The following is a 16,191-nucleotide window of genomic DNA, read 5'->3' as shown; positions in this document are numbered from 1 at the left end:
TTGGACAAAAAGAAAAGTTCTTATTTAAAAAGGACGCTAATATTAAAATATGGTGGAATGATAAAATTGAAAAATCATGATTTTTAAGCCTACTGTGTAAGAATGTTAATAAGCTAGTTGGAATATAGTGTTTGCATAATCTAAGAATCACCCCATAGATACTTATTGATTACAAAAGGGAAAAGGTACTTTTCAAACGGAGAGTTCCAGCAGTCCCTTCCCTCATCAAGCTCTCCGGCCCCACGGGACAGCCTGACGTGACAGGCCTCCTGATGTGATGCCATAGGAAGTGTGTGGCACCTGAGCAGTCTCCTTGCCAAAGATGTTTAGCCTGGCTTTAGCATGGCACATGACAACCAAATGCAATATAAGAACTATTTGATTGGATTCTGAGAGTGGGGGCAGATATAAGCACTTTTATAAACAATTAGAGAAACTTAAATATGGCCTGAATATTAGATTACATTAATAAAATTAACTTCACTTACTTTGAGTGTGATAAGGAGGAGGCCATGATGTGGACGGATATGTTTATTCTTAAGAGGTGCCTGCCAAAGTGTTTGGGTAAACGACACCTTGTGTGCAAGCTACTTTCCAACAGTCCAGCTGATAAGTACAGACCACAGTAAACAGTAGGGAAATGTTACCCATTAGGAGTTTCCTTTGCCGCATTGTGTTTTGCTTTTCTTAAAAGGCACTTAGGCACACACTCCTGATGGCAGATTCTGTATTGAAACTATAGCTCCTTAAGGCCAAACTTGCTTTACATTTTAAAATTGTGCAGTTTAAGACTCAAATAAATGTTTATTTGGCGTTGAAAGGTTTTATACCAGCTTGACTGCTTTCTTGGTAGATGGGGGAAGCCGGGCACAGAGTGTACTCTCTGCACTGAGAATTATCAGTCTATTTTATTCATTTTCATTAAATGGTTTAGTTCTGGGCAGATGCCTGTGTCAAGCAGACTCCCAAGGAATCAAGTGATCAAAATGAGAAATCCCTTCATCTGGCATAGGGGTTGTCAGTCTTTGGTGCCTGGTACCACAGCCTCACCCAGAAGTGAGTATTTAAAATAGAACCCAGGCCTTGCCTCTGAGCCTTTGCTCAGCTCTTCTGTCATCAGCTCATTCCTAATGTTTAGTTTTCATTCATCATTTAAGGAACAGAGAAGATAGCACCTCCTCCAGGACATAGTCCTGGCTCTCCTTAGGATTTTTAATGTGTTCTCCTACAGCTGAGGACTTCCTGGCCATGATTTCTACAAGTCACCCACCAAGTCCCCAGGAAATCACTTCATGATTCCCTGGGAGTACTGGTTAAAAATGAAGACCTTACCCAGTCCTGGCTTGCCTAGAGTGCAGGTGTGTGAAGTGGCTGGTGAGAGACACAGCTTGACCTGGATGCCGGGGAGGAGTGAGGCACCTCCAGCAGGGTTTTGAACAAAGTAAAGACTTGTCTGGGTCTGGTGAGGTTCTTTCGCTGTCTTGGAGCTAGAGTATGACATGGGAAGGTGTCACTACAAATGTGCCTGTCTGCTTAGGTTTTTTTCTTAATGACATCTAGTGACATTAACTTTAAAAACTTTAATCTTGCAAAAATCTGTTTTGGGAGAATCTTCGCTTATTTAAGATATACTTTCCCTGTAGTCAAGATTGGCTAACTTTTTCCGCAGAGAGACGGTAGTAAATATTTTAGGTTCTGTGTTTTCTGTTATGACTCTTCAGCTCTACCATTGCAGTGCAAAAGCAGGTGTAGACAACTCGTGAATGAATGAGGGAGCTGTGTCCCAGGGCAACTTGAGTCACAGAAACAGGTCGTTTGCCAGATTTGGCTCATGGTTCAGTTTGCCAACCTCTGGTGTAAAGAAAAGCACAATTCAAAGCACAATTTAAACAAGTTTATACTGTATAGCACAGGGAGCTATATTCAGGATCTTGTAGTAACTTGTAAAAAAGAATATGAAAACGAATATATGTATGTTCCTATATGACTGAAGCATTGTGCTGTACACCGGAAACTGACACATCATTGTAAACTGACTGTACTTCAATAAAAATGTAAGTAAACAGAAGTAAGGCAATTTAAAAAAAAAGCACAGTTTAATTTGTTTCCTTTCCAGTCTTTAGTACAGAATCTAAGAGTAGACTGTCCTGTCTGCTTGGGGAGCCTGGGGATCTGAAGTTTAGATGATCATGTGAGTGAAGAGCCCACGGTCGACCAGCTTCATGCTGGGGAAGTGCCTGAAAAGCCACTTTATCAGATCGGAGTATCAGGTGCTTTGTCATCCTCAGTCTCTTTCTTGGAAAATTGGCTCTGTTGATTTTTGATTCAGGGAAGCTCTTGTTTAATGAAGTAATATGTTACTGCTGCAAATTTCCCTAAGAATATTTCAGTCAAGCCACTGATTTACGCTGCGAGTTATGGAGGCCACACGTCGTGGCCGGGTTACTTTCTCACTGTAAAGCGTCTACCTGTCCTTCAGGACTGCGTGCGGCAGGCAGCGTGCGTGGCTGCACAGTGAACACGTAAGCCGGCATGTGCAATCTTTCTCCGGGTCATTTTGAGAGACTTTGCCTGCGGCAGCACCTATGGGAATCTTCTATTAACACCCACTTTCAAAGGAGCCCAGGGTCCTGGTTGTGTGCAAGTGAGTGAGCTTCTTTACGGCAGTGCTCTTAGGGCCTTTGATCACGGTGAAGCCATAAAACACTTGTCCTGAAAGGAGCCCAGGCAATGATCAGGTTCAAACTGAGGCTCATGTCACCAGGAGTGTAACCCAAAGCCAGTCTTCACTTTCCCACATCCAGTGACTCACAGATGCAGGGTTGATCGCAGTGGTCCTAAGGCAAGACCTCTAAATGCAGTTCATGTTACATTGCCCTGGGATGCATTGCTTGAAATCTGAAATGATAGTAAAACAGACGCCAGTTGTACCATTTGAAATGGTACCTATTACTGAGTAGGTGCTGACTTCCCTTTGCCCTTTCAGTACAGTTCTGAAAAATCGTGCTTAAAGAATTTTTGTAAATCAAGCAGTGTTTTCCCTTTGATATACATTCCCACTTCAGGTGACCTTCACTTCCACTTTTGATGGTGCTGTGCGCCAGGCCCCTCCAGGAGGTAATTATTAATGGATGGTTGTGGAGGGCGTGTCCATGTGAGTGGCCACCAGCACTGCATCTGGTTTGTACTGTGCAGCCTGCCTCTGTGTCGTAAAGCCAGCATCCTGCCTACTCTCAGTTGATTCTATCGCAGGGTTAAAATGACGAGGAGCAACAAAAGAATCATGACCCTCGTCTGGCTCAGAATGATGTGTGCCAGCTCTGGACTTGTAAAGCTGCTACGTGTCCTTCAGCCAGAGCCACTGTTTCTCAGTCCGGTCACTGTGTCACTCAGGACAGGATATGTTGTCAGCTCAAAGGAGAGCATGCTGGGTTCCCGTCCTGCTGGCCAGGACCCTGATACAGAGCTGCTTGGGAGTATTTAAGAATGATCCGGACATCTGGGAGTTCCTAACCCTGCAAACAGAATGAGCCAGTTTCATATTTTACCCCCAAAGTATTGTTAAAGATAGATTCTCGTGTTAGCCCACAGAGCCACCTTAACGTAACGCCAGCAGACATGCTGCATTGTACATCTCTGATAATAAATGACAAAACCTTTTGAATTTGAGTGGCATCAGTGCTCATGAAGTCATTATGAAGTATCTAAAATGTAATTGAATGGTGGCATTTAGTTTGACAGTGTAGGCAGGAAATTTAACAGTCTGCAGGCTTTCTGGGTCCTTTAAAAATAAGGGTTTGAGCACTTTTGAGTATTTTTTATGATTAAGCAGAATATTATATGTGTTGATTTATAACTTTTCCTTAGTAGATCTAGATCGCTGGCATGATTTTAATGCTTATCCTCAGTGGTTTAGGGCAGCTTTTGACTTACAAAATGAAATAACAAGGGGCAGATAGATAATTTTGGTATGATAACCAGTAAGAAGTTGAAAGGGAGGAGGCAGAGAAGGAGGAGGGTGGTAAGACAGATGACATACACTGATGCTTGATAAGGAGCTCACAAGCTGAGCAGGGCAGAGACACCCAGATGCGCGCATCCCCCACCCCCAAGGGGAGAGGTGGTGATGGCAGAGGCTGGTGTTGGGGTGCTGGCCCTGCCCACAGGGCTCCCCTAGGGAGGGGAGCGCAGCAGGAGGGGAGGACAGGGAAGCCAGTGGCCCTGGCTGCACAGCAGAGGAGATCTTTGCAGACCGGGGCTCGTTCTTCAGGTGTGCCTGCATTTACTCATGTGCTGTTTGTCTATGGAAACGACTGTTAAGCTGTCAAATAGTGAACTACCTCGGTAGTTCCTGATGCCGTGATCATGGTTTTGGTCTCGTTTCTTTTAGGTTACCCCTGTTTCAGGCCAGTGCTTTTGCATTTCTGGCCCCTGCTCGAGCCATCCTGTCTTTAGATAAATGGAAATGTAACACCACAGGTAATTGCAGTTATTTCCACATATGTCATTGGGGTCCTTTAACGCAGGTAATAGAAGGGAGGCCCAGACATGCTGCCTGTAGCAGCATTAAATCCTTTCTGGAATCAGGCAGAGAACACACAAACCAACAAACAGTTTAGAACGCTCCAACCTGTGGATCGTGTTTCTGTCTCTCTCTCTCTATCCACTTGTTCCTCCCTAACCCCAAAGCAAGTAAGGACCAGAAAAGGACCTCATTTCTCTGTGCTAATGAAACTGATAAATATGGGAACAGAAGAGAAAAACGTTTGTGCTATTTTTCTGCCTCTTTCTTTCAGTGGATTTTATGAACCACGAGTAATCACTCTCTTTGCTGCATCAGCATCCCTTCTCTGAAACATCTCTGCTTTTTAAGGAGCTGGCTGCTTTGGTTTTTCTGCAAATGACTTTCATCCCCCATTCTCATCCCCCTCATAGTGACTGCAAAGATCCTTAAATAACCCAGTGTCAGGAAAAGACCAGATAGGGTATTCGAGCAAAGCAGATGGACCTGTTGTTCTCTCAAAATACTGTTAAATTTTTAGGTTCTAGGAGCAAAGTTTTCCAGCCCTCAGTTCCTTCCTTGCTCCTAGGAGTTAATTTGTGACCACTGATTTAATTTAGGAACTAGAAAACGCCCTCTGTTTTATCTACTTTTTTAAAACCACAGTCAGGCAACCTTGCTATTGGGCATTTCAATGAGCTACTTGCAAAGGTTGGTCTTTGTATGAGGCTGGGACTAACAGTGTGCATCACCAGTTCAGTCAGCTTTGAGAAGCTGGGAGCTCTTAGTCGTTGAGTAAAAACTTGGTTAAGTTAGTGATGGGAAATCCACCTTTCAGTTTGATAATGCCGTACTGTCGTAACTTGAATTTTAGGGATGGGAAAGTATATTATACAAATATACTTAGAACAGGGAGGAAATTCTTCTTAAAAAGAGTAAAATGAATATGTCTGGTGAAGCATCAGTGTCACTCCAAGAAAAATTTTGTCTTTGTTTTTGTTTTCAAGATGTTTCGGTTGCTAATGGAACAACGGAGCTGTTACACACAGAGAACATCTGGTATCCCCGAATACGCGAGGTAAAAGATGAAAATTGTCTGCTTGTGGCTTCTTTGCGTTTCTTCTCGGCTTCAGTGTTGTTTGTGCCCAAGAAATTACAGTTGCTTGCACTAAGCTCTCCTTTTCTTTTTCAGCCACTGACACGTTCCTTTCTGTTGTTAGACTAAATTTAGATGGCATCACTATAAAATACAGCATGTAGAAATGCTTTGTGCAGTCAGACACTGTTGTGTATTGCCCTCCTTCCCGTCTTCCTCTCTCCTCTGCTCCCGTGCACTCACACACCTGTCCACTTACACTCTCCAGTGCAACCAGGCCAGGGGCATAGCTCCCTTTGAAAAGAGCCACAGAGACTTGTTGACAGTTTGCAAAACTATTCACTCCAGCCTCAGTGTTTGCCAGTATTGCTGGAAAGAATTAAAAATGCTTGTCTGCTACAGTGCACCTGAATAGAATAGGGCATGGGCGTCCTTAGATATGAAGAATGGTTGACAGTTTATCCAAGTCATCCAAAACCTGTAGGTTCATTCACCATTAGTTCAGAATTAACATGGATATGGCCACTCGGCACAATAGATACATTCCTTTAGAATTATTGTCAGTAACACTATCTTTTAAATGTCCTGCAGAGGCTCGCTTTTAAAATTAAGAATCCTTGTATTGCATTGTTCCTCTGAGGTTGGTTTTGTATGTAGTGTCCCTTAAGTGAGAGTTATAAATCATGTCTGCCTTAATTCGTGGAGAAGGCAAGCTGACTTTGTGTCTAGTGTCCACTTCTGCAATACTCTTGGGTCATACTTAGATTGGCTAGATTCCAAACAGCCCCACTTGTTTCTTTGGGGGTTCCCCAGAAATTTTCCAGCTGTGTCATGCCTGATGTGTAATAACTTGGTGCCTTACAGAACTGTCAGTTGTGGTTGCAGGTGACATTTGGAGTCTGTGATGAATAAGCAGCTTGCTCTTAAGTCTGTGTCCTCTCTTGTTCCAGATCCAAGGAGCCATCATCATGTCCTCACTGATAGAAGTGGTCATCGGTCTCCTAGGCCTGCCTGGGGCTCTGCTGAAATACATTGGGCCTCTGACCATCACACCCACAGTGGCCCTCATTGGCCTCTCTGGTTTCCAGGCAGCAGGAGAGAGAGCTGGGAAGCACTGGGGCATCGCCATGCTGTAAGTGTCCCGAGACCACCCAGGAGTGGACAGTAAAAGCCTCTCCTCTTTACCAACACAAAGAGGGACAGCCTCTTGGAATATTTTGAACATTTACACAAACTTCAGGGGATTTTTAATGTTCATATTAGTCTAGTAGTTTAAACCTTATTTGCTTTATGCCAGGGAATTGTTGAAGTGACAGGCAGTCAGGGTATTCCAAGGACAGATCTGGCAGCGATGTGTGGAGGGAGGTTTTTGTAAGGTTTTAAACTTTGGGAAAGAATTAAGATGGTGACGCCATTAGCTCTTGACTTTTGAGGTCATGCTAAGTCTCATACACATGAATTGAAATACTGAGAAGCTGAATCCTTTAGATGAGACTCAGAAATACTTCCAGACTGGCAGGAGACAGAAATGCTGCAGTTGGTGTGTTGGGATCGAAGGGGACGTGGCTTCCCACATCTAACAGCCCTGCACACCTGTCAGGGGGCCATGATTCCTGCCAGAATCCTGCTAGTCAGTGCCAGTCCTTTAGCACAGTACTTCAAGTTCATTGAAGATATCCCTTACTCCTTTTTTTTGTTTGTTTTATTTTTTATTGGTGTGTAGTTGATTTACAATGTTCATTTCAGGTGTGCAGCAAAGCGACTCAGTTAAACATACACGCACACACACATTTTCAGATTCTTACAAGAAATTGCTTATAGTTCCCTGTGCTATACAGTAGGTCCTTGTTGTTTATCTATTTTATATGTAGTAATAAGTATGTATAGTGATGTGTATCTGTAACTAACCCTACAGTCATCCTTCATCCTTCACTTTTCCTCACTCTGCATGTACAGCTCACCATTCTGTCCCACCTCCAGAAAAAGCCCCCGATTCTGCCCTGAGTCTTCACTGCCATCACTTCCAAACTGGTCTCCAGCTCCTTTTTTGTCCCTTCCAGTCCGTTCTCAGTCCTGTAAAATGCCTGGCCATTGTCTCTTCAAGGCCTTCTCTTCTGTGTCCTCTCTTTGAAACTTCAGTAAGACACATGCTAGAATTCTGGAAGCTTTTAGGTCTTCTTGTCATCGTGATGTCTGAAACCATTTCTGCTCTCCTGGTTTTTAGCTTCCAGAGTTCCTCTTTTGTGCTTGGGATGTCAGCTCCGTGAGGACAGGGCCTCAGCTCTGTGCTGGCCACCGTGGTACCCCCAGCACCTGGCTCAGCAGCCATCAGAGCAGGTGTTCAGTGAGCACGCTGTGAATGAGCGAGGGGAGGAATGGAGGTGTGAGCAATACCCATGACGATGGGAAGAAAAGTTAAGAATGTCGTCAAAGGAGTTCCATTCCTAAAGGGTGTGCTGCGTTGGTTAGGCAGTGAGTGTAAGACGTCTTCAAGGAAGAGAGAATTCCCGCGTTGTTTAAACTGGTTCTGGAGTTTTGAGAAAGAATGGAAACTTCGCAGTTTTATCTTAACAACAAATCTTGACCGAGCTAATCCACAAGGGAGATACTGAACTAAGTTTTCCTTCCTGGGGTTATGTGAAACCCTGATGCGCTTGGGTAGCACTGGCTTACGCTCAGCATCTGTCTCTACTGTAAGGCTCCTTGCAATCTCTGAGATGCAGGTGTGCAGAAAAATTTCTCATGTATACCTTTGAACCTATTCAAAAATGGAACAGTGTAATAAATCACCACGTGCCGTCACCGGACACTTAAGAGAAGTCTCATTTTATCTATACCTCCAAATACATTGAAATTCTAGGCATTTGAATTAATAGTAATTAAACAGAGAAATCTAAAGTGAAATAGTAATCCCTTGCCCACACCTCTATTCCTCAAAAAAATCTTCTCATGAATAAATAATTAGTAAAAATGTAGTATTTATCCTCCCATGTTTCATACTGTAGACGCGTAGATACAAACATGTGCACATATACAGCTTTACCATTAAATTATTTTGTAATTTGATTTTCACTCCAGAATTTGTCAAGGTCACCTTTCCAAGACTGTGTGTTTAGATCTATTTAATTCTTTGTGAAAGTGCCCAGTGTCAAGTAGTGTGAAATAGCCTGAATTTATTAAACCATTCCCCAGCTGGTACTCATGCACATTGTTTAAAATACTTGCTGTTGCAAACGATGCTGAAATACCTATTCTCATGTGTGAAGAATGAATGTTAAAATGCATGACAGTACAGGGTTTTAAATTGATGAAATTGGTAGGGATTTAAAAGTTTAAGACCCCGTGTTGCAGTGAGTAGCAAATAGACGTTGTTGGTCTCTGGGTGTGATTGTAAATTCATCCAGCCTTTCTTTAGGTATTTAGCAGTATGTATCAAGCGCTTTTTAATAAGATGTTCACTGTTTGACAGATTCATTCTAGTCCTAGGAACTTGTCGTAAGGAGCTATTCAGACAGGTGCCAGGGAGAGGTGATTCACTGCAGTTGTCTCTGTTGCTCCCAGTGTCATGCCGTAGGGGACTTGTTAAGCAGTATGTGGTCCGCCCACCACATGGAATGGGATGCTAAGCAGCCACTCAGGTGCTGATGCAGGTCACCATTTGTTGAGGTCATGGCATCAACAGGGGCTACAAGCTTAGTTGGGAAGGAGCATGTCCATTATGACTCCAGTTTGGGCCAGATGATGACCTATTTGTGCTCCAGGGGCAAGGATGACATCAGACAGTCCCTTCTCCCTCTCTAACCCCAGGGCCTGGGACCCAGCTACCTGCCCTAAAAAACCCCGGAAGGGAAGCCCTTTGGAATCAATAGACCACAGAGTGCTGCGTGGTTGTCCCCCAGTGGCAGGACGATGAGCAGGCTTCAAGATTCTGGCTTTCTTTTTACTTACCTGACTTCTATAATTTTTCTAAATCTTAGTATACGTTGCTTCTATAATATCTGTAAGGTTAAAACAGAGGCAGACAAATAAGTGAAATGTCACATGAGTTGAAAAGCCCCTGATGTGGTAAACAGGACGCTGGCCGGAGGATCAGGGCTCAGATCCTGTCCCTTCTCTACTGGCCCAAGGCTTGTGATCTCAGGCTCACCTGAGCCTTTGCTTCTGCCTCTCTGCGGTGGGGCCGCCTGCCCTGCTGCCCCACAGGTGTGTTTGAGGATGAAAATAGAAGAAGAGTAGTGTTCATCCTCTCAGTCCACTTCCTCCGTTTCAGTTGCTAGATTTGGGCCTGAAATCTGGGTGTCCTTCCTTAGACTCTGTTAGGGGTCGTCCCCCTTCCCTTTTTAAACACGCTTTGAAAAGTGACACCACAGTGCAGGTGTAACTGTCGGGCGGGGCGCTGCCTGCAGTAATGATAACAGTAATAGCAGATACAGGGCTTTTTTGGACCTTAGTCTATCCTTGAAAATAAATCAGTAACATTTTTCTAAAACAGGAAAATTTTATGTTGGTCTGTTTCAAATACACCTGGTTTAGTGTCCCTCGCTGCCAAATTGTTTTTTGTTAAACTGCACCACCCTGGGGGAGTTGAAATAACTTGGGCACCAGGTGTGTTTTCATCCTTGAGCTGGTACTGGCCTGGTGACTTCGTGGCAGGGCAGAGACCCTGATACCAGGTCAGTGTAGCACCCGTGTAGGTGGGGAGAAGGCGGAGCTGCACAGTGTTCCCTCCAGCTGGCTGCAGTCCACTCCTCTTTGGGAATGTGACCGTGAAGCTGCACTTGGCCGGCTGTCAGTGGAGCTGATAATTCCATCTTAGCAATTGGAACTGTGCCCAGGAACAATTAAGCTTAGCTTTGACTGAGAACCCACTCTTCCTGCCAACTCTGTCTTGGGATATAAAGGAGAGAGTGAGTTCCTGTGGGTGATAAGACACACTGTTGTCCGACTTCATTGTTTCACTGATGGGAAGCCGTCTCACACCTGCCACACACAGTGCACCAGGCGGATGAGGATGTGTTGGGTCCTGCTGCAGGCAGGTCACTGGCCGACGCTGCCTCCTGCAGCATTCACTGTACCTGGGTCAGGAGTGTGGGACTTGGGGTGGAGGGACTTCTGAGGCAGCCCATGCATCCCCGCCCTCACAAGCAGTGTGGCAGCGTAGTTCAGAGCCCAGGCTCCAGAGCTGGACCCTGCCCTGCCTGCCCTGCAAACACCAGCTGCGTGATCTCAGGCTGTGGGCTCTGTCTCTCTGTGAGGCAGATGGTTATAAAAGCTGTGGCGGAAGGCTGGGATGATGGGTGGGAAGACCCCTGTGTAATGTCTGACACACGGAGCCCTCTCAGGAGTGTTATTACTGATGCTGAGTTCTGTTGTTTATAGCTTTCTTAAATTTTGAAGCTTTACCATTTACCTTTTAAAAGTAGTTTATGTTCTTTATAAGTAAATCAGAAAATACAGAAAAAAGGTTACAAATCATATTGCCATCTGAAGCCAATCCCTGTGAGCATTTTGGATCCTGCCCTTTTTGCCTGTTTGTACGCATGCGTGTGTGTGTGTGTGTGTGTGTGTGTGTGTGTACGTGTGTACACGCCCTCTTGTATGCTAGTTGTGATTATACTGTACAGTATCTGGCATCTTCTCTTTTTTCCTTACACAGTGTGAGCTTTTTCTATCAATGTGTACATTCTTTGGTTTTCTTACTTTATTAAGGAATATTTAGCCAAAGCATTACATGGTGATTTCATCAAGAAATGCCAAGAAAAAGAGTTCTAATGTCTTTCCAAAAATGGCATTTCCAAAAGATGTGATTTCCCAAATAATAGGGGACTAGCAGCTTAGAGAAATGAATTGAGCACAGTGGTCAGTTTTGCCATTGAAACTTTGAGTATTATTTTTAACACAGACATACAGCCTTTAACCTGGTTCATTTTCTTTCTCTCCTCAGGACAATTTTCCTAGTATTACTGTTTTCTCAATATGCCAGAAATGTTAAATTTCCTCTCCCAATTTACAAATCCAAGAAAGGATGGACTGCGTACAAGTTACAGCTTTTCAAAATGTTCCCTGTGAGTAGTCACCTATTTTTTTTTCTGACAACATTGCCTTTGGTTCATATGTAACATGTTTATGTGAAAAGAGGAGTTTTAAGCAGGTCCTCCTGGGGGACCATGTCTGTGTGGTGACATCACCCAAATCACTGTGGACCTAAAGTTTAAAAGTTTAAAAAGCAGTAGAAGATTCCAATTCTGGGCCTTTTAGCAGTGTGTGAGAGGACATTGATTGTCCTTGGAACTGAAGGAGATCTGACTCCGCATGGCCTCTTTAGGCACATTGACCATTATTCTTAGTTTACTGGCCAGACTTGGAGCTAAATAACTTTATCTGCATAAAACTACTCTCTCTGAATGTGATTCCATTCAAGAAATAGAGTTTCAGCAGATCCAGTTATGTGGTATTTTTTCTGCAAAGTACTGACCGTGGTGGGTTCTGGAATGTGACTTTCAGACTGTAGGAAGGTGTGTGCTCTGCCAACAACCATGATCTCAGTTGGCCTGACAGCTTTTTCCTTTGACCATTTCAGATCATCCTGGCCATCCTTGTGTCCTGGCTGCTCTGCTTCATCTTCACGGTAACAGACGTCTTCCCTCCTGACAGCACGAAGTATGGTTTCTATGCTCGAACTGATGCCAGGCAGGGTGTGCTTCTGGTAGCCCCATGGTTTAAGGTCCCATACCCATGTAAGTATTCTGGTGGCCAGAGGGGTCAGGAGCCCACAAGGGCCCAACCTAGAGGGGTGGGAAGTTGGCAGAAGGCTCTGCAACACAGAAGGCCTACTTTGTCCCAGAACATTCCCTGAGGGTCTTACCATTCTGGCCCTTAGAGGATTAGACAGCAGAAAAGGGAGGCTGGAGGCCCTGTCCCCAGAGGGCCATAGTTAATACACAAAGACTAAAACCAGCTCCCTTCTCAGATAAACTAGTTGGTTCTTTTGGTTCCACTGGGATGAAATTGCAGACACAAGGGGTCTCTTGCCAGGTTTGAGGTCTGGTGGACAGGATTTGAGGGCAGCTGCTTAGAAAGACAAGTGCAGAGCTGCAGGGTACCAGTCAAGTCACCAAAATGAGCAGACTTGAGTGGGAGGGGCCTGAAGATCAGCTGATTGCTCAGGCACGATGGGATTTGTGTAATCTTTTAATGGGTAGCTATAATCTTCTTTAATTTGGTCACAGCTGTCAGAGGTAAACTGATACTCACGAAGGGTGGGAGATAGATCTTAAGTTACAATTTAAGTGTTGGGTAACTCTTGTCAAGGTGGCGGGGGTATTTGATCCCCAGCTGAGGTATCTCTTGGATTCATGTGTAGGGCTTTCTAGACCCCCAATCCTAAAAGTGACTTGTGTGAACCCAGTGGTTACTACATGCTCGTTGTTCTACTGTGAAGGCCCTGTTCCCGGCATTTAGGGTTTTTATTAGAATTGAATCTTAAGCTTATTCGGGTTGTGCCAGTTTACTCCCCCGTTAAGCAATCACATTTTCCATGTTTTGTGACAAGGAGAAAAAGCAGGAAAAGCGAACAGTATTCAGATTGGGTCAAAGATAACTGTTCCAAGCATGTTAAATGATGGCGATGCTGGCAGTTGTTCCTTCTGTTCTTGACACATTTACAAATGCTTTAAAAAGCTTAGGCTTTCTCAGATCACATTCTCATCAGATCATATGGTCCGAGTGTATAGCTGTGTGTGTGTGTGCGCGCGCGCGTGCCTATCCCCCCTTAAAAAAAAATACATGGTTCATAAACATAGATTTAATCTCATTTTATCTCAGATTATAAGTTAGTTGGTGAGGGAGTCACAAGGAGCAGACATGGGAGCGCAGGCGGGAGGAAGGCCCCGTGGCCCATGCAGTGTGTCCTCTCTGCCTGTGCCTGCAGCTCCCAGGAGAAGCAGCTGTGCGTGTGTCGAGAGACCAGAGAGATTTCCCCCAGGACTGCGGGACCCGTGTGCAAGGAGGGCCGGTGCTTCATGTCATGATGCACAGGGCACTGTCTGGCTCCTCCTCGCAGCAGCCCGTGACTGCCGCCAGCTCCTCTCTTGCCAGAGCGCCCCTAGATAAAGAGCTGCTCCCGGAGCCAGAGAATGTAGTCTTCTGTGCTCTCTGATGTTTGGCTTAATCCAGAGACAAGTGTTCAGATATCTAGAACAGTGGTTCTTAGTCTTTAATATGCTAAGAAAACCCAAATTGGTTGTTGAAAATACAGATTTCTAGTTCAAAATGCCAACAGTGCTGAGGTTGAAAAACCCTGCTATATTATAAAGTAACAAAATTTTCTAGTGAAGGAAAAGGGATCAAAAATTAAGATTACAAATTTAATGTGCTGAAGTAAATGGAATAAAGATTTTTAAAATAAAATGAAGGGCTTCAGGCAAAAGGGGAAAAAGTAAGAAAGCAGTGAAAGTGAAAAGACTAAGAAAATAAAAGGCAATTTCTGAAAAATAGTAAATGGCAAAATAAAATAAGAATCTCTTCCCCAAAATCAAGGCACTAAAATGAGACCACAGTGCTACATCAGTAAAGGTAACTATATGAAAAGGTGATTTAGAAAACACAAAAACGTTGCTTGATGAATCATCTGCATGAGAAGAATTTCGTTCCAAACCAACACAGAGATGAGACGTTAACCAGGCCAGTTGTTGGTGGGCCTGCACCTTAAACTCCCAGTCATGGTTGCCTCTGCACCCCGTGGTCTGCCCCCACGGAGTGAAGTAGCTCCAGGCGGGCTGGGCACTCCAGGCATATTTTGCATGTCTTAGTTGAAGCATCATCTTTCTCTTCCCATACCTGTAGTTGCCGCTGGTACCTATGGGATAGAGGCCACGCCCCTCTAGACAGCTTACCTGCCTGCCCTATGCCGCACGCCCCGTCTGCTGAGCACTAGCCCATTCCTGCCCCACTCTGTCCACCCACTGATGCGCCCAGGACACCCTGCCCGTGCATCTCAAGCTCTCCAGACCCTTCTCGGACAGGCACTGTGTCAGTTCCTGACTCTCTAACTGATGCTCATTGTGACCTGGTTTGGGTTGCCTTCATTTGAATTCTAACCATTGCACTGTTCCTAGATCCTTCAGTGTCCTGGTCCCTCACCAGATTGTTGGCTCCTGCACGAGAGACCATTTTATACACCTTCCTTTTTTCACTGTGCTTTCTACTTAGTGGCTCTGTTGTAACTAGTGGTTCAAGGAAAGGAAGTCTAGGTACTTCATCAAAGGCTATTTGCTCTAACAGTGAAAGTTCCTCATGCTGTTTTTATTAAACAAGATCTATGACTTTCAGTGTCCAAACAGATATACTTTTAAAGAAAAAAAATCTCTAATAAAAATTAACTAAATCTGAAAATTCAAAATGAAGCTACCTGGGGACTTCTCTTTGCTTTCTTAAGGAAACGCTTTAATTTTCCATAACATGGTTTACTTAAAAGGAAAAAAAGTCCTGGTATTATACTAGAGAAGAGTTGCCTGTACTTTGTGCCATGCTTTACTGTTCGGATTTAAATTTAGCAGATGACTTTTTTCTGCTTTTTCATTTGATGCCACCCCATGGGCAAGAGCACTGTTATTTTGTACCATGCTTTGCACAGCAGGGCTGAGAATCCTTGTTGTCCGAATTCCTATCCCAGCACAGCAGGCTGTGTTAAATTGTAATTTAGCAACCACTGGGTGAGGCTTTGAAGCAGGAAGAGAAACGCTCTCCTCTTCCAGCCAGACACCTTCTTCTTTTAAATAAAGATGTAAAGCAGACCAGTTCTGCTTGTGGATGTCTTCATCCAGCTCAGCAGAACAGTTAGGCATCTCGTGTACTGAGGGCTTAGTTGTAAAAATTAAGTTTTCATGAGCTTCTTCAAAAGTCTGAGTGGATCTTGTGGAGTCCTCTGACATACTGAAATGACTTAGTGTCTCAGTGTCCTGACAACTTGCCTGCCCCTCTGAGAAAGTGCGTGAGGAATTTATGCTTGTTTTCCTTCCTTAGTTCAGTGGGGACTGCCCACCGTCTCTGCGGCCGGTGTCATCGGCATGCTCAGTGCAGTCGTGGCCAGTATTATCGAGTCTATCGGGGACTACTACGCCTGCGCAAGACTGTCCTGTGCCCCACCGCCCCCCATCCATGCGATAAACAGGTGCGTGCCTGGGAGAATGAGCATCTCATTAGGTCCAGCCCCTCCTACTTTGCTCTTCGGTTTGGATAATCTTTGAGAAGAAACCAGGAGTTTCAGCAAGAAGCAGCCAAGCACCAGGGCCCTTTATTGACTGTTTTGGATAAGTCACTGCCCCCGTTTGGCTCTCATTTTCTTCATCTGTGATACGGAGCAGAATTCCCACCCTTCTTCCTCATGGTGACAATCACATAGCCATTGTCTGTGAGACCACTGCAGCCCTGAAACTCACTGTAACCAGTGCCAGACACTGCCATTGTTCTTTGCTTGATTTGGGGTCGTGGATGTGTGTCCTCTTTGATTTCTTGTTTTCCCAACTGTTCTTAGGAGTAGATGGTGAGTCTTCTATTCACAGTTACAACTCATACATAGAGACAAGAGTGGGAA

At 44.5% G+C, this 16,191-nt stretch overlaps 1 protein-coding gene across 6 annotated transcripts in view; it reads left to right on the top strand.

The window, feature by feature from the left end:
• Positions 1 to 16,191, top strand: part of SLC23A2 (solute carrier family 23 member 2) — a 111,969-nt gene that overhangs the window by 79,664 nt on the left and 16,114 nt on the right. For all 6 annotated transcript variants that reach the window (XM_031434207.2, XM_031434211.2, XM_031434208.2 and 3 more), the window contains 6 exons: positions 4,391 to 4,479; positions 5,509 to 5,579; positions 6,548 to 6,729; positions 11,542 to 11,662; positions 12,178 to 12,334; positions 15,621 to 15,768. In XM_031434207.2, the coding sequence (XP_031290067.1) occupies positions 4,391 to 4,479; positions 5,509 to 5,579; positions 6,548 to 6,729; positions 11,542 to 11,662; positions 12,178 to 12,334; positions 15,621 to 15,768 (768 nt within the window). The remainder of the gene's footprint in view (positions 1 to 4,390; positions 4,480 to 5,508; positions 5,580 to 6,547; positions 6,730 to 11,541; positions 11,663 to 12,177; positions 12,335 to 15,620; positions 15,769 to 16,191) is intronic.

The sequence above is a fragment of the Camelus dromedarius genome, chromosome 18 (assembly GCF_036321535.1).
Source record: "Camelus dromedarius isolate mCamDro1 chromosome 18, mCamDro1.pat, whole genome shotgun sequence".
Lineage (NCBI taxonomy): Eukaryota > Metazoa > Chordata > Mammalia > Artiodactyla > Camelidae > Camelus > Camelus dromedarius.
This window is presented reverse-complemented; position numbering and strand designations above follow the sequence as displayed.